This window comes from Chanos chanos, chromosome 1 (genome assembly GCF_902362185.1).
Source record: "Chanos chanos chromosome 1, fChaCha1.1, whole genome shotgun sequence".
Lineage (NCBI taxonomy): Eukaryota > Metazoa > Chordata > Actinopteri > Gonorynchiformes > Chanidae > Chanos > Chanos chanos.
Window position 1 is genome coordinate 10,992,211 of NC_044495.1, and position 21,644 is coordinate 11,013,854.

A 21,644-nucleotide genomic window follows, 5' to 3' on the forward strand; every position below is an offset into this window, starting at 1 on the left:
TATATTATTGACATAATTTGTGTCATGTTGGATTTTTTTAAAATGTTTTCTTTAATTTTAATTCCGTAGCATTTTCCATTTATTCTCATTCCAGTGCCAAAGAACTGATAGAGACAGTTACCAAAACTCTTTTTTTTTGTGTGTGTATAGCCTCATGTCCTTTTTGAACGATGAATCATATTTAACGATGAAAGAAAATATGCAGTACGTGAATGTAAGCCGGTGGCATCTTCACACAATGGGATTTGCCTAAATGTAGTCAGCGTAAGCTTTCTCTTGACGTGAGAAAATGGTTTTAAACGATCACACTCTCGCTGGAGACGAGGGACTCGATATTGCCTTTTTTATCTTCTTGTGAGGACTGTTCTGGTTGTCAAGAGCAGAAAATATTACCTCCTCCACTATCCAGGCAATTATGTCACCTCAGAGATTGATGCAGTCAAATTATATGTATGTGGAACAGTGGATGGGCAAATTAATGCATCAACAGATGACCAGCTGTTTCTAATTAATATACACTGGTTAATTAAAAGGGAGTGCTGGCATCAACAGTAAACTCAGTGAAATTCATAATTTATGGTTTCACTATCTATGTTTGACTGTGGATTTGCCTATGACATAAAAACAGTCATACAGGAACAGAGCAATATGTGTGATATTTGTCATGCTATCTGAAATTTATTCTCTCTCTCTCTCTCTCTCTCTCTCTCTCTCTCTCTTGCTCTCTCTCTCTCTCTCCGCTCTGTCTCTTTCTCTCTCTCCTTCTCAATCTCTTTTTCTCCTACTCTGTCTTTCTTTCTCTCATTTTTTCTTTTTGCATCAAATGCAGGAAATTACCAATTTGAGTAATAGGGCCAGGTGTCTTGATCTGAAAGGTAAGAAAACAAATGAGATCATTTTTTCTTTCTTTCTCTCGCTCTCTCTTTTTTTTTTAGAAGTATTTTGCGCTATTCCTACATAAAGCCACAGTAAAGACCCCCCCCCCCCCCCGCCCCCCTCTATCTCTGTATGTGTTAAATCCATACATCTTCTATGTCTCTATATGGGATTAAGTACTCTCCTCCCCACTTTTTGATTATTGGTTTTTTATGGTTACTACCATTCCTTAAGAGATATCACATTGTAACTGACACATATAAGATTTAGATTATGACACCACATTCTCTCTTGCAAACATCAACATGCTTGCCGTGAATAGTAAATGAAATGTATACGGATCACTAATAACATATTTTGTGTACATTTGACCTTCTCTTTTCTTCTTCTTCTTTTTTTTTGGCTATGTTCTCATGGGTATTAGGCCACGACAACAGCCTTTTATTAGTATATGTTGTTATTGTAAATTACATCCATTATTTGAAAGGAGCAGACTGTTGCTGAAGGGAATTTCGTTTGGGATTAAGTCGCTGCCTCTTTGATGAGTAAAACACCAGCACTGATAGCACAGTAGACGGGTTTCAGTCGTAGGTCAGAATATGCTTACTTCCTGCTCTGTTGTCAAACGGTGATGACATCTGACTCGGAAATCTCTGTGTCATTATCTTTGAACTGCAGAGGGGATTAGAAAAATGGGATTTTAGATTTCCCCCCCCTTCCTGTGGTACAGTTAAGTGATTATTGTAAAAAAAAAAATAATAATTTTACAAATGATTATGCTAATGATGAATAAATTAGAATCTTCCCAACACAGCAGCTCTAAGCGATCTGGTTGCTTCCCAACTAGGAAGATAAGAGTTTCTGAGGGGAAGGGTGCCTTTTGAGCATGGGGCTAATAAAGATGGACTGCTGTGGCCATCAAAGTGTTTCTCTAGGCTTTGTTTAAAAGTCATCTGTTCCTGAATAATCAGCAGCTCTTTGATTTCTCTGCCATAGAGGGGAGGGCATCGGACGTGATCTTGTTCATGAGCGCCTCACTCTTGTAATGTGTGCCAGCCACTAAGTCACATCTTAAGAGACATATTCATTTTATTCCTTTCTCATAGAAAGGGAAAGAGTTTCATTTTAATTTCAGGTAGTTTGTGTTAGTCTGATTTTTTTTTTTTGCTGCGTGTAACTATAACTATAACTTCTGACTTTAAGGTGGGCAATTTAGCTGTGCACTAGCAATCATAATTAACTCATTTTTGTTTTTTGTTTTTGTTTTTGCTTTATTTTTCAGGTGAACGATTAGATTACCGTTCTTGTGAGTCTCTTGAGGAGATATTGAAATCAGTACAGTTTGATTTCATCAATCTGCAGGAAGCTGACCTTGAGGAAAATGTAATCTATTTTCTTTCTTTCTTTCTTTCTCTCTCTCTCTCTCTCTCTCTCTCTCTCTCTCTTTTGCTGACTCTGTATGTTAAAGACAGTAACAGTGGTATCATGAATGTGAAAAACATAAATAGATATAGATAGATAGTGAAGCTGATAAAATCAATATCTGTCTCTGTTTATGGAATGTGATAATGCCAATGATGAATAAGAGGTATATCATATGTAATATGTAATATATCTTATTTTGTCTAGGGAGCAACCTCTTTGCTGGATATGATTCTGTACTATGAGTCAGCTACACACCTTAATGTTTCTTCCAACACAACCATGGGTATCTCGGGTTGGCAAGCCCTCTCACACATGATCAAGCAGGTTGAGTATGGAAGCTGGAAGCCTATGACTATATGTTGCTAGCTGATTTCAGAGAAAGTTCTGTCCAAGAAACAAGCAGTCATGGTAGTGCAACTGTCAAAAAAATCAGTTCTATATCCTTCCTATTTTTACACCCATGAGTAGGTGGGTAGATGTCTCCTTGTTGCTGAGGTTTCTTCATAATCTCAAATTATTCATGGTCTTGTTTTAATTTGTATTGAAAGTACTTTTGAAGAATGAGAAATAATGGCACATCAAGGGCAAAAATATCACATTGGTGGACAATTGCTTCAGTTTTGATGGATATTATCACTCCAATTTTACAATCACTGCATAACATGTTCAATTAGCATCAAATCTAGATAAAAGAGTGACGAGTCACTCTCTGTGATGATGTGGACTTCAATGGTAAGAGCAAAGGCACGCTCTCAGGCAACATTATACGAGATCAATCAAAATCAAAAAAAAAAAAAAAAAAAAAGACAGAAGAAGAAGAAGAAAAAAAAATCTGGACACTTTTGAAGTGGTGGACTAAGGGATGAAACCTAACTATGGCCCCCAGATCTGCTGCTTCCCGTCAAGATTGTTTTTCAGTTTTGACGTCTCTGCTCTTTCAGACAGGCTGGTGTTTGATGGGAGCAGGTGAGATGGAGAGGCCAGTCCAAAAGTGAGGGCAAAGCCAGGTCCTCTGAATGACTTTCTCTCTCTCTCTCTCTCTCTCTCTCTCTCTCTCTCTCTCTCTCTCTCGTCTTCTGATGCCTTGCTGTCTGGTCTCTTCAGAGCCTTTGCCTGTGGAGACTGGATGCCTGTAACATGCCTATAGTAGAGTATCCTGTGCAGGCCTTGTCAAAAGCCCTTCTCACCAGCAGGCTGACAGTGCTACATCTTGAAAACAGCTGCCTGAGCGGCAAGCCCCTCTTCACACTCGGTATGCCCAGCACAAAACACACACTGGAGGTGCTACCAAACCCTCAGTCAAGGAAAATATGGCTGCTAGCGGCCAGAGAATAACTGGCCTGAACCCTTTCAAACCCCATTGCAGGTTAACAGATGCTTTGTACAAAAGATGGTGAGATGGAGAGTACTTCACGTTTTATTTTAGTTTTCTTAGCTCCTTTTCTTTAACTTTACTTAGCACAGTAATAATGAATTACATTTGGACTAAATTATGCCATAATGATGTAAGGTGAAGATGAATATGATTTTTCTTCATATTTTTTTGATCAGAAATGGTACTGAGCACACTCGACAATACTGAGCAATTTGGTGTCAAATTGACTCTAGAAATACTTATAACTGAACAAAGTCAGAATGGGGAGTGGTCTTCTTTTTATTATTTATGAGGACAGTTTGAGCCATTTTTCACAATGCAATGTTATATTTTTTTAGGATATGATGATTCTACCCTCCTTTAATGGCTATCCTGTTTTTTTCTTCTTCTTTCATTTTTGAAGCAATTACTTATGTCAAAACCGATATCTTTTAAGGCCTTCAAAGGTATCGTGGGATGTTGTTATGAATCAGTGTTTGCTGTCCTCTTTTCTAACACTGGCCTGTGATTTGTCTGTGAGCTGTGCCGTATCTGTGGCAGGCAGCTCAGCGCTGGCAGTCTGAAGGAGAGGTATATGTGCAGATAAACGTTGTCCACGCACAGCCCAGACCAGCAGGAACAGATGACGGAGGAGAAGGAGAGGCATGGCAGATTTTGGCCCTATGACCTTAACAGTCGGACTTTCCCAGGATTAGATGTCCTAATCTTCTGCCTGTCACTTCACACTTTGCTGCACCCATCCGTGAGAGACACTCTGGCCAGTCACTCCCTGTGCATTCTGAACACTGTTTACTTCATAGAATTCATACGACTTCGCCTCTCTGGTTGCTTTTGGCCTCTTGAGTTACTAAAAGACTTTTCTTCTCTCTCTTTTTTCTTTTGGCTCCTGGCTTCCTACAACATGTTCTGTTCCTCACTTCTGTGACTACAAGGCCAGACTGAAGTGAAATACTACAGTCTCAGCTCAGGAACTTTTCAGTAATTATGATGACATCCAGTCGTGAGACTTTGTACAGTAGACTTTAAATACAACCATTAGAAATGACCTTAAATGAGTGTGAGAGGTAGACTAGCACATCCTGTGTGTTTTTGTGCCATGAGGTTGATGCAGGTCTCTGTACCTTTAAGCTGCCTGGATCCATTTGATATTTTGGGGGCGTGCAGCTGCCCCCCATGCTGCTCCACAGGATGCCCAGCTGCTGATCATTGCCATCGATCGGTGGGGCCCTGATTGCGGGACTCGCTAGCCCGCACAGTGGACTCCCTTGAATCAATCCAACGATCCCTCCATTTGGTTCCAACTGTGCATGATGACGATGTTGGCATTCCACGTGCAACCAAAAGGATCTGATCAAATCTGCTGCATTGATTTAGGGGACAGCTGTGTGAGGCCACAGACAAATTGCCCAGGAAAGAGTCTCTGTCCTGAAAGGACAAGTAATGATGTTGGTGATAATAATGATAACAACAGTAATAACCATCATGTTAATAATAATTATGGTAACAATAAAGTCGTTTCAGTCTCTGAGATTCTTTTTAACAGCAAAGATGCATCAATTTAACTTTTTTTCTTCTTCTTTTTTTTTTTTTTTTTTTGGGGTCTGTCCTCACACTAAAGCTTTTGTTGTTGTTGTTGTTGTTGTTGTTGTTGTTGTTGTTGTTACTTCCCAGAACTGTCTTAAAAATGGCATGTGCTGTATCTGGGATTTCAGCTATTTATTTTACTTTCTGTTGCCTCTTGCAAGCAATCATAACTGTTTATTCAGAACAAACAACTAATATTAATGCCAACACAAACAAAGATTTACCACAATTACTTAAGACTGTTATTAAGCATGGGTAAAAATATTTGTTTGTTGTACTGGTGACCAGAATGTCATTTACAATTAATTTAAATACATGCTATAATATCTGATATAATTCTACTATCAATCAGATGGCAAATAATATTCTTTAAAAGTTTAATGAGTAAGAACTTACATAAGAATTTCTGGCATTGTAACAGTTACCATCTGTGATGCCTCATCTTAAGCATAACTGTATGAGATGGAATGTTTAATTTGACACTTCGGAGAAGAAGCACCGTTTTGTAGGGCTCTTAAACCTGTAGATAAGCTGTGAATTGTGTTAGAGAATTTCATGTTCCTTTTTAAACTTTGAACTTCTGTCATTTAAGTATTTTTTTGGTAAATGTTTGTTTCTGTCCTTTCGAGTTGGTGCTCTGAGGAAGAATAGAACTCTCCAAGAGCTCTGTCTGGCTAACAACGATCTGAACAGCTACCAAGATGCTATGCAGCTAGGAGAACTTCTCAAGTATAACAGCAGCCTCCGTGTACTAGACCTCAGTAATAACCTCATATCAGACACAGGTAAATGCCATGGCGCATACTCCACACAGGAAATGAATAGTAGTTCTGAAGTTATTGATTTCATTAAAAACTAGAGTTTATTGACTTTCAACAGAGAATTGTCAACCTCTTACCCAGGTCTAGAGGAAATATGCCATGGCCTGAGAGGTCAGAAAGCTGGTCTGAGAACCTTGGTGCTCTGGAACAACCAAATTACACACCGTGGCATGATCCATCTAGAAGATGTTCTGGTAAGAGAAATCACTCAATTCCACAATTAAAATAGTAACACTAATAATATAATAAGACCTTCATCTGTCATTGTGAGTTCTGAAAAAACTCCTCACAGGATTAAAACTGCCTCTGTACAGGCACTGTATTTGACCTCATAAGTGGAAACACCCAAACATCTTCACAACTGTTCCTAGTTTCCTTTGTCTACTGCAGAATTTGACAAAGAGAAAAGAGCGAGAGCATACGACACAAGGGCACTGTCTCATCTTGACTAGATAGCTTATGTGTAATCCCTAATAATATCTATTCCCCTTTATGAACTCTGATTGTCAGAATAAACTGTACCTTTCTGTCATTTGAATGGCTATCCGAAAAATCAAAAGGGTGCAAATTAAAGGCCCGCTCCCTTTATTCTCGACCGTCAGCATATTCAAAGCAAATCCATCCAGGCCAAAAATAAAGCGTGTTCCTTCCATTTTGCCTGTATGGAAAAGGAACAGCTTGATTAAATAATAGATATGTGTTTAGAGGGGTTTTTTTCATGTGGTCTGTCATTAAGAAGGATAAGTAGACATCCTTTCGACCATAATGAATATAATTAGTCCAATGGCTGGTCGTGTCAAATATGACACAGAAAGGGCTGTTATTAACCTTTCTTATTTCTTTTTTCTTTCTTCTTGTATTTTTTTTTCTGGGGTAGCTCACAAAAGAGTGGAAGGAGAGTACGAATGAATGGGTTATTTGGCCAGACATGGAACCACTCTGATGTCAGTGGGACATAATTAAATCGTGATGTTGTCCAGATTTTTCAGATGATGGGTTTGAAATCAGTTGGAAATCTCTTGGATTTCTTTGAGTGTGTCCCACATCTTTGTAAATGCCCCCTAAAATTTGAATTAAAAAATAATACTTATTAATTTATCACAACAGAATAGCAAAATAGAACGTTGTAAAAAAACCCAAAAAAACACTTCACATTTCAATTATTTATGCACTTTTTAAATTTGACCTGTATTTTAATTTGACCTGGATTTAAATTAAGCTTTATTGAACAAACACTCCTCCAAAAGTTACTTTTCCACAGTAGTCATGGGAATTACAAGGTTTGTTAGAAGAGCCAAAATGGTGCTTTTGTTGAATGTAATGTTGATTTTTTCCCACTTTTTCTTCACCATTATTTGAATACTGTCCAAAAAATAATCAGATTTCAAGTACACTGGTTATTGTATTGATCCATTTGCAACCAAGGCCTGAAGACATTACATTTTAAAGTAATGAGAAGTCTTAGACTTTTTTTTGTGGAGGCCAAACATTGGAGTTAACCCATCCAAACCTCAGTGTTCATGGTCAAATCAAATAGAGTTGATTAAGATATACTGAGCTGTACAACACATGCAGTGCTGGTTTAATTGCAATCACTTTGAGGTCTTTTGTTCCCTAGGGAATATAAAAACATTTCGAACATCTGTAAGTCCTTAACCCTGCATATCAAACGTTATTTTACGTACCAAAAACAATGGTTTCTCTGGGACTTCCAGTGTGTGTTTGTTGTTGTCACAATGGCACCAGTGAAATGTAAGGTTGATCTGTAGACTGATGTAGTGCTGTTTATGTACTTCTTCTCGCTCTGTGGCAAAGGGGAACCATATGAGAGTAATGAGGGTAGCGAGCTAGCACGTTGTTCAGTCTGTTCTGCAACAGGGCTTTTCCCTCACGTCTCCTGCCATCTCCTGCTTTATATGACTGCTAATCAGCCTGCAAAAATGAGCCTGCTAATATGCTCCTGAGAGCAAATCTTTTCTTGTTTGTAACTGGGTGGGTGACACTTGAAGACTACGAATAAACCTGTGATAACTTCTAACAAAAGTTCGTGTGCTTATGGATTTCAAAGTAACTGAGAACTAATCAAATATGTTTACAGTTTGAAGAAAATGTCTGTGTTGTTTGCACGTTACTGAACTGATCTGTGTCTCTTTGTTTTGTTTTGTTTTTTTTAGCCTCATTTAAAGATACTTGAAACATTAAACCTAGGAGGGAATGATGTGAAAAATACAGGCATCCATGCGCTGAAGGAATCTCTTATGATAAACCGCTCTATATCGCATCTAGGTTTGGTCAGTACGGGGATCACTTGTGAAGGTATACTTGCTTAAATCAGTTTAATCTTTCATTTGGTTCTACACATATTTTGTTTGCATTTTTGTATGTCTTGCGTGTGTCGAGTGTCCGATTCTCTGGATCATGATGATTATGACAGGTACTGTGACTTTGGCAGAGATCCTAGCTGAGAATCCAAAGATTCAGCGTCTTGACCTACGTCAGAATCGTATTCTCACTGGGGGACTTATGGCTCTTTCACTAGCTTTGAAGATCAATTGTTCTGTCACAAAACTGGACTTGGATCAGATTCTCAAAGAAGAAAAGGTCAGTGACTACCTGCATCAATCTGATTGCTTTTATTTTTTTTTTTCATTATCTGCACGTTTATTTACCCAATTTTGAATGTTCATTATGTAATTCATTTCCCTCATTTTGTCATATAGATCAAAGATTGGCTTTTATCTATATTGCTTCCACCTTGGTTTTGGAAACAGTATTTATTTCATTTTCATTCCACAATAATGTAATGTCTGTAATATGATGCATCGCGGCCAAAAGTTGTCTTAAGGAAAGAAAAAAAATGCCATTAGATGCAGTGGGGATTTCAAATGTCATTGCTGCTTCAATCACATTGCTGTGAGGGCCCAGAAAAATGATACCACAGTTTTAATTCGTGCCCCTGCTGGATTGAAAAAAAATAATAATAATTAAGCTCACTTGCCATCTGTTTGTCATGATTTTATCTCCAACTTATTTGCATATTAAAGCATTAATTAAAATCTCCAAAGAAAGTAACGCTCATTTTAAACTGAACTCTAAAGCTTGTGGCATGTTCAGAACTAAGCATATTTTATTTTTTGGTTTCTGATCGCTGTTTTTTTTTTTTTTTTTTAAGTTATCTTGTCTATTCCCCTGTCAATCAACTGTACCTCATGAGAGACAGACAGGTTTTCATTGACAATTCATTAACGAGTTTCTTTTCAGAATATGTTCAGCTGTAACCAAGGCACTGTTTTAAACTCACCTCTACTGCAGGAACATGTTATTAACATTTCCAGTGTGATAAATTACACCAGGGTGATATTTAAGCGATTAGAATAAGGAATATTTTGCTATGGTGAGATGTGGAGACACACAGCTGGGATTTGTCGAGGCCTCACACAATGTGGCAGGAGGAGTGACAATTGTATTAAAAAGCAAATCTTTCCATCAGAAATCAGCGGGTGGTCAGATCAAGTGTTCTGATTCAGTCTTGCGGAATTCCCTGGGCCTAAGAAAAGTGAAAATTTCATTTTTTCAAAAGAAAAGAATGTGTGTGTGTGCGTGCTTGGGTGTGTGTGTGTGTGTGTGTCTGTGTGAGGTTTGGAGGCTTATAATTTCTCATGCGCATATTTAAATGGGAGGAAGGTGGCAGAGAGGAAATGTAGGTCCTTGGGTCTTTGTTTACAGTGTCTGATTTGGCGTGTCTGTTGATGCACTGCTCCATTTGATCATTGGCCTATTTGGCGTTAATTATTAATTATTTACCCATCTAAAATATTCATAGAGAGAGCCTTATGAAATTCAGCATTCCGAGGGTAAGTTATCTGTCGCTGTAGCAAGGTGGTTTGTGTTTATTTTTTCTTATCAGCGGACTATGTCAACCTGACAAAATGAGTACTAATTACAAATTTAATTTTGAACCTTTAATCACAAGTTTGGAGTTTTGTTATTGTTATTGTTTTTTTTTTTTTCTTTTTTCCTCTGTTTTTTTCTGTGTATGTGTGTGTGTGTGTGTTGTTGTTGTTTTCTTATGTGTGTTTCCACACTTACTGCTCAAATATTGTCCTCAAGTTGGTCAATGTCAAATCTGTCTTCTGAACATAGATAAACCACGATAAACAGTCTAATAATTTCCCTCGGGTAATCATCGTGCTGTTGTTATTTGGAAAAAATGTTGACGAATGGCTGAGAACTTTTTATCAAGCACAATTAAAAGAACAGGTAGTGTTGCAGAGAAGAAATGGAAGGTGATTTCATGGAAAAAGTGGAACTAAGAGATGTTTTGGGGCCGTCAGTGTTGGACTGGTTTGTCAGAATGACTAGCTGACTGATGCCTGAAGCTGACCGGGCATGAAGGCACAGAGCAGGTTCATGCTTGCGGGAGTCACTGACACATCGTCATTGCTGTGGCTCTCTCAGAAACAAGCGCACACACACACACACACACACACACACACACACACAACAATATCTCCACTGCAATGAGCTCTTCCTCTCCATGCTTACAAATAATACAAAGGTGAAGCAAAAGTGGTAAACTTCAGCACTGCTTCTCCAGTTACACATTTTGCAATAAGAACATACAAGCAACCCTGTCAGAAGTCCTGCTGGTATAAATGAAAGTAAAAATACATGGTGGTGGTGACAGGGAGGAGGTGGTGGTGGTGGTGAAGGTGGCGGGGTGGGGTGGGGTTGGGTGGGGTGGGGGTGGTGATCAATATGGAGGAGGGGTAAACACAGGCTCAGTAATTTAATCAATGCACGGAATGATCTCATTTCACCCTCACATGGTTCAGGGCATGAGAACGACAACTTGAAATAGCTATAACATAAATTAGCATGTTTTTGCAAAACTAGCTCCCCATAACTGTTTTCACATCTGTTCTGCCGTTGTGTTATTGCTTTAGGCATCATAGCTCACTCCTCAGCTTCTACTCACATTATTTAGAGCAGAGTTTTATGAACTACAGTATGACAATGTAAATGATGCAATTTTAAATTAAATTCATCATGATATATTGCCCAGGCACGATTCACCCCTGAAGACAGAGCCTAAACACACATTTAGCTGTACTCGTATCTACGTGTCATCGGAATACAATGATTTTTTTTTTTTTTTTTTCTACAAGCTCCCTTTGAATTCAACAATTCGGTCTCGGGCTCTCTAAATCTTCAGAGAGGACAGAGTTTGAAACGTTTTGAATAAAACCTTCTGTCTGTTCATGTAGCAACCATCCTGCTTAGCTTCACTCCTGATATATTCTCAGGGCAAAACAGGGATGTTTGCCAGCTGTGTAATTTGCTGTGGTGCTCATTTGCATATTAAAGCATTAATTAGCCCCTCTGAGTGTGTGTGCAGGGCTAGCGTAATCATTGGACGTGTAGTCATCAGGGAGGACGCCCCGTGCGTGTCTGCTGGGAGGCCGAGAGGAGCATGCTGGAATATTCTCTGGGTGCTTGTGTTGACCATGCGCTGCGTGCTTGTCGGCTCTGTTTTTTTTTTTTTTTTTTTTTCTTTTTTTTTTCTCTCCTCCGCTCTAGGGGGAGATGTAGCGAGGTTGCACTGCTCAGTTTTTGAGCTTTTCCGGGCCCTTTGATGTGTCACACTTGATCTGTCTCCCTGTCATTTTAATAGCTCTACTTTTCCCCATCAGCGCAGTCAAAGGTGTGACCTACAGTTTCACAGGAAGTCAAGGCTGTTTTTTTTTCTTTTTTTTTTTTATTAATTTCTTTCTGTTCATTTGATGGCGCTAGATAGAGAGTGGGCGGTTGAGGAAGGGGTGGGAAAAACTATGAAAAACAAACTGATGTGTACTGAAGGTTTTTTAAAGAATACAATGCCAGTTTTTTTTTGTTTTTTTTAACGGAATGCATAGCAGCTTGCCCCCCCCCCCCTTTTTACTGTACTGTCAAAAACAGAGAATTTGAGCATCTGTGACTTGACTTTTTCTGCCTGAAATATGCTGTAATGATAAGAAAGACTTCATTGTTTGATAATCGAAGGAAAGAGCAAATGAACTCCCAGCTTGCATCATTATACAAACTGCAGTTGCTTTCTGAATGAGTGATTGAGTGATAATCACTTTCAGTACAGTTCTTCAAGTTGTTTTGAAATGAACATACAAATGCAAATGCAACTAAACAGACATATTTCTCAAGGTTAAAAAAAGGACCTTCTTGATTCAACAGTTGTTGTTGATCTAGTGCGAGAACATTGCAAGGAAACACATATGCCCATAACTTCAATCTTCCTCTTCTGGGGATACACGAGGTCTCTCTCTCTCTCTCTCTCTCTCTCTCTCTCTCTCGCTCTCTGCTTTTCTCACACTCTCTTGCTCTTTCCATTCCTCAATTCTTTTTTTTTTTCTTTTATCAGATGGATTGGCCCAGTGGATGAGCTGGTCCATCAGAGTTTGGCATTGCTCTCTGGGCATGTCTTCCATCTCCACGCTCAAATGCTCTAAGTCACCAGTCACCTGAGCTGAGACTCATCTGAATATCATGAGTCCCTGAAGTCAGTGCCTTTATCAAGAGTTTCATCCACGGAGAACCCCTACTTAGTCTTTTCCTTTTCAAATGACTCTACCGGAGATATATGAATATGGATGTTTTATTAAGTCTTCTTCTAGAGCAAATACATATACTGATCTGTTCAGTCCAGCAGCAAGACCTCACCTGTACATTAGAGTGAAATATTCATGCACAATGCAGGAATAAACTTATTTTAATTCTACATTCTTTGAAATGCTGGCACCATAGCATGCATCCTCATCTGTTTCCTTCCTCTCTCATCTCTCTCTCTCTCTCTCTCTCTCTCTCTCTGTCTTTCTCTTTCTCCCTCCCCAAATGACTTTTAGAGGTGAAAAAGACCTCTAAACACTGATAAATAATCAATACTCAACTCTAAAGATGTATATTTATAACTCTTCAATATAAGCCAATTTTGTATATGGAGATTTAATTGAGTTACATGTCAACTGGGACCAAGTCACCTGAAGACATGCAGTGTGTTCCGCATACATTAAGAGAATTTAAGTAGAAATTAAGTGGATAGATTTAAATCTGGACTTCTTTGAGAGTTTTTTTTTTTTAATTTGCCAGAGAATATATGCAATTATATGTCGTATCACATCTTTACAATATCTGCTTTATCTCTGAGGTGACCTTTCTTTTTAGTGAGAAAACAATTTTCAGAAAGTTAAAAGAAAAATGGAGAACTAATCCTGAAATGGCTGAGTTAAAAGTGGAATGTAGTAGATTCTCATTCTCACGCCCCTCTACTCTCTCTCTCTCTCTCTCTCTCTCCTTCTTTTCACTTGAACAGACAGTGTTGTTCACAATTATAAACAGTGTCTAAGAGCTGGCAGGCTATGAATTAACACCATCACCTCACAGCACACACATTTTGTGTGTGTGTGTGTGTGTGTGTGTGTGTGTGTGTGTGTGTGTGTGTGTGTGTGTGTGTGTGTGTGTGACTTTTGTGGCATTTTTTTTCTCCCTTTGTCCTCCCAGTCTCTCTGTCAGTGCTCTTCTCCATCTTGTGCTACCGTAGACCTTAGGAAATCAGAGTTTGTTCTTTTTGAAATGCCAGGGCCAGTGTGAACATGCCCATTCAGGGGAGTGGAGAGGAGGAACGGGGGAAGGGAGGGGAGGGGTGGAATGTCCAGGGCACTAGCTGTCCCCGTCTCTGTCACGCCGGCCCTGGCTGCCGTGGCATCATAGAGGGGAGATAATTGGATTTGTTGTCACCTCCAGTGGCTGCCAGGAGCGGGCGTCTGCTCCGGTTAGCGATGAAGACATCAGCGTGACAGGGACCCTGAGAGAGGATCAGCTGGTGTGGTGGGCACCACTAATAAAGCGCGGGGCTGTGATGTCCAAACGGACAGGCCGCAGACAGCTGCTTGCCAGTATCCCCAGGCCAGGTCGGACAGGAAGCCAGGAGGGAGCTTCTCTGCATGGGAGTGGGCATCCGGCGCTAGAGTGAGAGCCAGGCTTCCTGTTCCTGGCCCAGAGAGAGAGAGAGAGAGAGGCAGACAGAGAGACAGAGGTAGGGGTGTGGTTGAGGGGGGTAGGATTCATGTGTTGACCTCTGGACCCTTACCCTTATGGAGCCTTGGCTATGCTGTGCTGCTGCTGCTGTGCCCAGGCTGGAGGTTCCTGGCCAAGGCGTAGTGCCACTGCAGACTGGTGTAGTGGCCATGTGGGGGTGGCACCTGTTTGGCTTTACTTGGAGATAATGATGAGTATACAGGTGAGCAGCCCCAGAGGTAATCAGTAATTACATCGCCTCTACTCCATCACCAGAATCCTGGACCCAAACACGGTAGTGTTTGCCATGTCCTACCATCATTAACACCTTTGCCCTATCAAAGTCATACCTCATGTACCTCTGTGACCAAACTTTCACATGATGCTGTGAATACTCTCCATTAAATAATAGCTGCTTTATTATTGAGTACACTATACCATGGTTACCTAGAAAAGCTTTAATTGGACGTTATAAGTGTCCGACAGCTTTCATTGTTAGTTGTGTGGTGATATTTTGGCGGTCCACAGTGTTAGTAGGACTTTGAGGCCTTGGTTGAAAATCAAAATATCCTTCACCTTTTGAGGTGACTTGTGACAGGGTGAGTGAGTTTGACTTGAATGAGCGAGTTTGACTATTCTCACCATACTGGCAATTTGCATATATCAGAGAATGCGTGACCCCATTGGGTACGGCTAGCGAATATACTCATTAAGCTGTTACACGTATGCATACACGCGCACACACGCGCACACACACATACACACACACATGCAGGCACACACACGCACACACACACACACAGGCGCGCACACACACACACACACACACACACACACACATTGCTCTGATCCAGAATCAGTCAGGAAGTGTTTTTTTTTAGCCTCCCATACATACTCCCAAACCTGCCATACTCATTATCACCTTAGACACCATTAATTTTGCTATAACCATTTTGAGACATGGAAAGTGTAAATCCAATAGCATATTGATATCAGTTTGTGTTTGTGAGAGTGTTGTAATGGCACAGGAGCCTTGATTGTGATATGTCCTTTGATTTTTGGAGAGTGGAGACAGAGGAGGTAGAGAGAGAGAGAGAGAGAGAGAGAGAAAGAAAGAAAGACAGCAGCAGTAATTGGGGGGAGATGTGAGTTGTGCAGGACTAGACACCCTCACTCCCCAAGGATCAATTACACGAACACTTTTTCCTCCTCGCTCTATTCAAATGAACACCTGAAGAGCCGGCTCTCGATGCCTTTTAAATGCACAGGATAAACATTGTCCCAATAAAGACCTCAACCAAATTGATTTGTATGCTTTTAAGCAGACAGTGAAGGCTTTGTCTTTTCAAATGTCGCCTTCCCCTTTTCCTCTTTTTTTGTTTCATCCTTTTAAATACAAATAAATCAATAAAAATAAGAACCTGCTAGGTTGCATCGCTCTTCATAGCTGAATAGCTGAGGTATAATAAGTTTCTCTTTTGGGGGCAGTTATAATTATCTGCTCTGTGGTCCCTCTGTATGCATCTCCCCCCTCTTATATATGTATAAGGAATGTTAAGTAGTGTTTATCTAAAATAAGATATTTAAGTGATAAAGCTTGTTAGGGAGGTTAGCTCTGGTTGTATAATCTGTTATACAGATCATATCATTAATGATTACACCATCGTGTTGTTATAGGTCATTTAGAAACAGCAGCAAAAGCACTTTTTGTCGAAGACTTACTGTAATTCTTGTTGTGCAAAAAAAAAAAAAAAAAAAATATATATATATATATATATATATATATATATATATAAAACCCGGACTTTTTATTTCTCACAGTAAATGATTCACGTTATTTGCTGTAACAAATCGAGGTATGCTGTGTCCTCACAGTTTTCCTAACCGCGCCTGATGCCACTCCACAACAGACTGACGGTTAATGCATATACAGGACACGATAACAGCACCCAAAAAAAAAAAAAAAAATCACATTACAGGATTTGCTGATCTGTAGCAGCAACCTACACAGTTTGGGCTTTGACCTATCAAGTGCGGAGTATGACTACAAACACGTGGATTAAGGATAAAAAGAAAACAACTCCTCGTAAATTTTGCAGAATGCATCATAATCTTTTTGGTAGCTCAAAGTCCAGTTGCCTTTGACCTTTGGGAGATCATTTCCTATAACGGGGTTTTCTGTCCAGCCTGGATCTATCACACTGGTGTGTATACCTGGGGTGACCTTGCCATGCTTTCGGTCCCTATGACGACCTCCACGAGATGGATTACTGCGACCGCTCTGTCACCATACAGATGGTGCAGTGCCATCCCTAGGACGTAGTCCTCATGGCACGCGTTGAGATGACTCATTAAAATCAGCATAGGCAAGATGGCTGAAAAGATGCTGTACACAAACCCAGGATGATTCGACTGGGATTGTAATCCGAGGGTGTCACCTTCTTCTCTATTCTCTCTCCCTCTTTCTCTTTCTCTCTCTTGCTCTGTTTCATGCTCACTCTCTCTTTTCCTTTCCTTTCCTTTCCTTTCCTTGCTCTATTTACATCTGTTCCTTCTCTTTGTCTTTCAGACTTTCCCTTTCTATCCTGGTGAATTTTAATACTCCACTTCTCAGTGACTACATGCTGTTGTCACATTTATGCGAAAGGGAAGTTCATTTTGAATCATCGACTCAGTATTGCTTCTCATTTTTTACACTCAAATGAAATATCATGCTTTATGAGTCACAATACCTTGTTTTGAGAAGCTGGAGTATTGCTCTTTTATAGCTGCAATTTGACATTTTTCAGAGCACAAAACAAAACCACTTGTATGTCACTTGCAAAGTTTACCATTCATAATCCATCTCATATCTTGTCGATTTCTTCTGTTTGAAGACAAAATGTGTATTTCATCCACATGAAATAAAAATTATAGACACAGTCTCATTCGGACAAAAAAAAAAATCTGTGGGGAAATGCATTAAATGGTTTGCATTTGAAGTTTGTGAGAACAATGAGGTGTAGGTGAATAAACAAAGAGTTTGTGCGAGAGCCATCAGATTGGATTTGGATTGGATGCGCAGCTCATAATTCCCTCCCAGCCTTGCACGAGCACTAAACCTACCCACAGTTCATCGGAAGTGTGATGATATTTAAATATAAAGCTGTGGAGATCAATTAAATTAGCTGTGGCTGCAGCCAGCAGCACTTTACCGTGCCCTGGAGGTCACAGCAGTGTACTTTTCTGCTCTCACATCTGATAATCGCTGCAAATCAAGATTCTCTTAAGCACAAGGGCCCACCTTAATTACAGGTATGAGTGTGAGCTTTCACACTGCCATTAAAGTGCAGATAAAAGCCAAATTGATAATAAATGGCTCAAAGATACATTTCCAAGCTAATCAGAGAGAAGTCGCACCATGTAAGCTGCCATCCCCAGCACTGGAGAGCAGGACTCCTCAGAATATCGGTGTGTGTGCATGTGTGTGTGTGTGTGGGTATTAGTGGCTAAAGCACTGGCTCTCGTTCCATTAACTTTATTTTGACACAATGTGATACAGTCATAGTGCCATTCAAACAGAAGTATTCTCATTACAATAATCAGACTGTACTTTCCATGTCTCGTTTATGTGAAATATGTTAATGCGCTAATTATGAAAAGAAGTGATTAAACTTAAAAAAGGGGTGTTTATTCTTGGAGTTTAACCAGGTTACAAAGACACTAGTTGTTTCAAAAGTTCAGCATCAAAAATATTTTTCAAGCATTTTTCATGAGTACAGTTCTTGAGAAAAGTGTTGCCTGTGATTGCAACATCGTGGTTGCACCTCAAATATCAAATATTCACACATGCGTCTTTTTTTATGAGTCCTGTGTCTTTGTTGTCACACCTGTTTGACATTACAAATATCTGGAACAAATGCAAATGCATATTGTTACCCTTTACTATGAGAAGGAACGAAATAGTTGGCTTCTTAATGCCTATGTTTGATCTAACACACAAACACTCAAACACAGAAACACACAAATACGGACACACACACACACACACACACACAGATAATATCACAGTCTATTATCCTTACTGCAGTCGCCTATGTTAAAGTATAAAGTGTAAACCATGTAAAGTATGAAGTGTACTGAGACGTAATATCAGCTTGTATGGGGCAGCTGAAATATTGTTTTGGGCTCTCAGTTTTGTTGGAGTTACATTTTTCTACTGCCACAGATCCTAAAATGGGCAGGTCTCTCATCTGTGATGAAGTTCAGTTCAAATTCATGGATAACTACAAAAAAAAAGAAAAAAAAAAAAAGAGAGAGAGAGAAAAAATCGGTACAGCATACTTACGGATTCTTTAATATACATTTCTGTTTAGTAATTCATAACTTTGCACATGTATCAAAGTATATGTCTTTACACAAAGTACTGTACCATAATCTCTGCAGCAAGGGTGGGTGTTATATGATCCATTTGGTATACAATAGTGACATCTACAGTTGACTAGTTAAAAGAACCAAATACAGGACAATGGAAAAGATAGTTAGAGGATCTTTGTATCTCGGATTCTAAGAGAGACAGGAATGAGAGAGTGAGTGAGTGAGAGAGAGAGAGAGAGAGAGAGAGAAAATTTACTGTTAATTGTAGCTATTAATGTTAAGAGAGAAAAAAAGCCCAGTCAGATGGTTAAGTGCATTCATTAAAAATTACTTAACAGTGAAGTCATTTTCATCTCCAAAAGGAGGGGAAAAAATGCAAGTGAACAGATACAAAAACCCAGATATACGCCCATCAATAGAAATTGGAGAGGAAATGCGATTTTAAAAGCTTAATTTGACAACTCAAATGGAAAGTGTTTGACATTGTTTTTATTGTGCTAATATGTGCAGTGGAAGTCATTTTCTTTTTTCTTAAACAAACAGCAAGAGCAATGTGACAATGTTTCTTTCAAAACATTTTGTCTCTGTCTAGTATTTCACACAACTCCTTGAATGTTTATATGTTCAAAAAACATGTACAGTGGATAGTTTCATCTGTAAAATTAGTTTCAAATTACTATTGGCAGAAATATTTTCATTCCACACATATATATCTATATATATTACCTTTAATTTATTAGAATTGTAACTTACAGGCACAAATATTGAGATTAAAATTTGTATCTCCATTAATAACATTCAACCATATTATTTTAAAATGAAATAAAACACAATAGATCCAGACTTGTTACTGGCATCTGAAATGTTTTGTAATTTACATATATTAGCATATAAAGTAACTGGCACAGATGCCAAGAAAACACTGGAAAAAAAAAAAAAAAAAAAAAAAACAGATTAATTGTCATCCAGCAGCCACGGTGATAGATAAAAATGAACACATTTTAAGAAGCCAATTATCAGAGAGTTTACAAAGTAGCCTCTCTTATCCCATAGTCATATTTATAAACACACACACACTCAAGTATTCTCGTATTTTATGCACATTTTGTACAATTGTCAGCATGATCAGATTGTGCTGAATGAGAAGTTCTACCAAATACAAACTAGCAGAAACTGCCTCTTTATTTCTAAACGAGTAAAGTTCAAACCTGAAAGTGATATGTGTTCATTTACAGCATTTCTAAAAAAAAAAAGAAGACCTCTCTAATTTTCCACGTTTAAGATGTGTTTTATCATTAGCTCAAGATAGATTTCAAGTCCGTTGCACAACCATTGATCTCGGCTTAAATTTATTTTCAATTATCTAATAATAATCATCTGTACAATAACTCTGGTTAATTTCTAACTTTTATATAGCTTAGAATTAAAAGGTATAATTATTTATTTATTTATTTATTACAGATTTGAAGTTTACTGACATTTTTCAGTATGCTGTAATATTATCATCTTTTTGCTGGAAAAGATGTTGGTTTGCAGAGAGCATGTCTGTAGAGCTTCTCTCAGGCACTCCTGGTAATAGATTCTGGTCTGCCTCGGCAGGGCTCAAGTTTTATCCCCTGTAATAATTGGATAGTGCCTCCATTTATAAGGCTGTCTAAGGGAATGCAGAGCTAACAAATGAGCTAGTTTAGTTGCCAAGACCACTGTTCACAGAAAGGGTCTTAAATGACTCCCATTTTCATAGCCATTGTGCAATGACTATCTTAAATAATATTGAGATTATACTGAGGGCGAAAAAAGAGACAACCCCCCCCCCCCCCCCCCCCCCGCCCTCCCCCCAACTTCAACAATTCAGGATCTATTGTGGACAAAATTGTTGTGGGTCGGTTTGGGGGAGGTGGGGGGTGTATACATTGGAAAAGGTGGATTTTATTACAAACTGAAACAATAATATATATGCAGGAGAGGTGTTTGAGAAAAAACGAGCGTTTTATCATTTGTCATTCCGCTTAGACACAAACACGTGGCTTTGTAGTGTGAGAGCAGCAGAGCTCTTACAAAGAGTCCCGGCATCAGATCGCCTGTGAATACGTGTGTTTGCGTTACGGATAGTCCCCGCAAGACCTCCAACCCGAAGCAAAGCCCCCTGAAAGATAACCCCTCTCCACAGTCTCAGCTGGTCTGAGAAACGACCTCTCTCCTCCCGCCTTGCAATGAATTGCTGTATTTGTATTTGTTAATGACTTTATAATTCGGGGCCAGCAGGAACCTGCTTTTATCTCTATTAGTTTAGTAGCCTGGCAAACAAAAGGAGTCTGGTCTGATGGCGCATCGCCAGCAGGAGCTGCCACCATAAAGGCACTTGTCCATCTGTGTTGCCTTCTCACGCTGAATTTGCCTCCTCTCCTGTCTGGTGCGAAGCTTACTCCTCCTCAGTGTTATTTCACAGGAGATGTTTCCAGTCCTCCTGTTCCAGAGATGCAGTTCACTGTAACCGTATTGATCTCTGCTATGTCCAACGGAGTGTGAAAACAACTATTTACGGAAGCGAAAGAAGAAGAAGAAGAAGGAAGAGGAAGAAAAAAAAAAACAGGACAGCTTGTTCTGTCCAGACGATGAGATGTTGAAATGGTTGTAGTTGATCTCTGAGGTTATGAGGAAAAAAAAAAAACATCCTGAAATGCTTAAGGTTTTCCTGTTAAATGTATTCTGAATCTCTGCTTGATCTCTCATGCCAGTTTATGAAAACTAGTCCTGAAAACTGTATGACTAGATCATCTAACCAAATATAACATCACCCAGTTACTCTTTGTGAAGCTCCTCTGTCCTCTCAGTTAAGTCATGACAAGCACTGCCTTTTGGATAAATATTGTTCTCAGAGCACAACTTCTGCCAAAGTCATTCCTCATGCTTACCATATCATAAATAGGTAAAACTGTGTTTGAGCAAGCATTCATTTGACGTTTGTAATCCATGTTGAATGCTCCATGAATGCATTCATAAGACTCTAAGAGCACTGTTACAAAAGGTGTCTCATGGCAAACTTTTGTAAAACATTCGTTCACCCCCCATCTCTCTCTCTCTCTCTCTCACACACACACACACACACACACACATACTCTTTCTCTCAGTATAACATG

At 39.2% G+C, this 21,644-nt stretch overlaps 1 protein-coding gene across 1 annotated transcript in view; it reads left to right on the forward strand.

Annotated features, from left to right (window-relative positions):
- Positions 1-14,104, forward strand: part of LOC115825252 (protein phosphatase 1 regulatory subunit 37) — an 18,552-nt gene extending 4,448 nt beyond the window's left edge. Inside the window, exons 3-11 of the mRNA XM_030789085.1 lie at positions 830-875; positions 2,159-2,259; positions 2,506-2,625; positions 3,406-3,553; positions 5,890-6,045; positions 6,163-6,275; positions 8,256-8,397; positions 8,516-8,682; positions 13,886-14,104. Coding sequence (XP_030644945.1) covers positions 830-875; positions 2,159-2,259; positions 2,506-2,625; positions 3,406-3,553; positions 5,890-6,045; positions 6,163-6,275; positions 8,256-8,397; positions 8,516-8,682; positions 13,886-14,104 — 1,212 coding nt within the window. The remainder of the gene's footprint in view (positions 1-829; positions 876-2,158; positions 2,260-2,505; positions 2,626-3,405; positions 3,554-5,889; positions 6,046-6,162; positions 6,276-8,255; positions 8,398-8,515; positions 8,683-13,885) is intronic.
- The last annotated feature ends 7,540 nt before the right edge of the window (positions 14,105-21,644 follow it).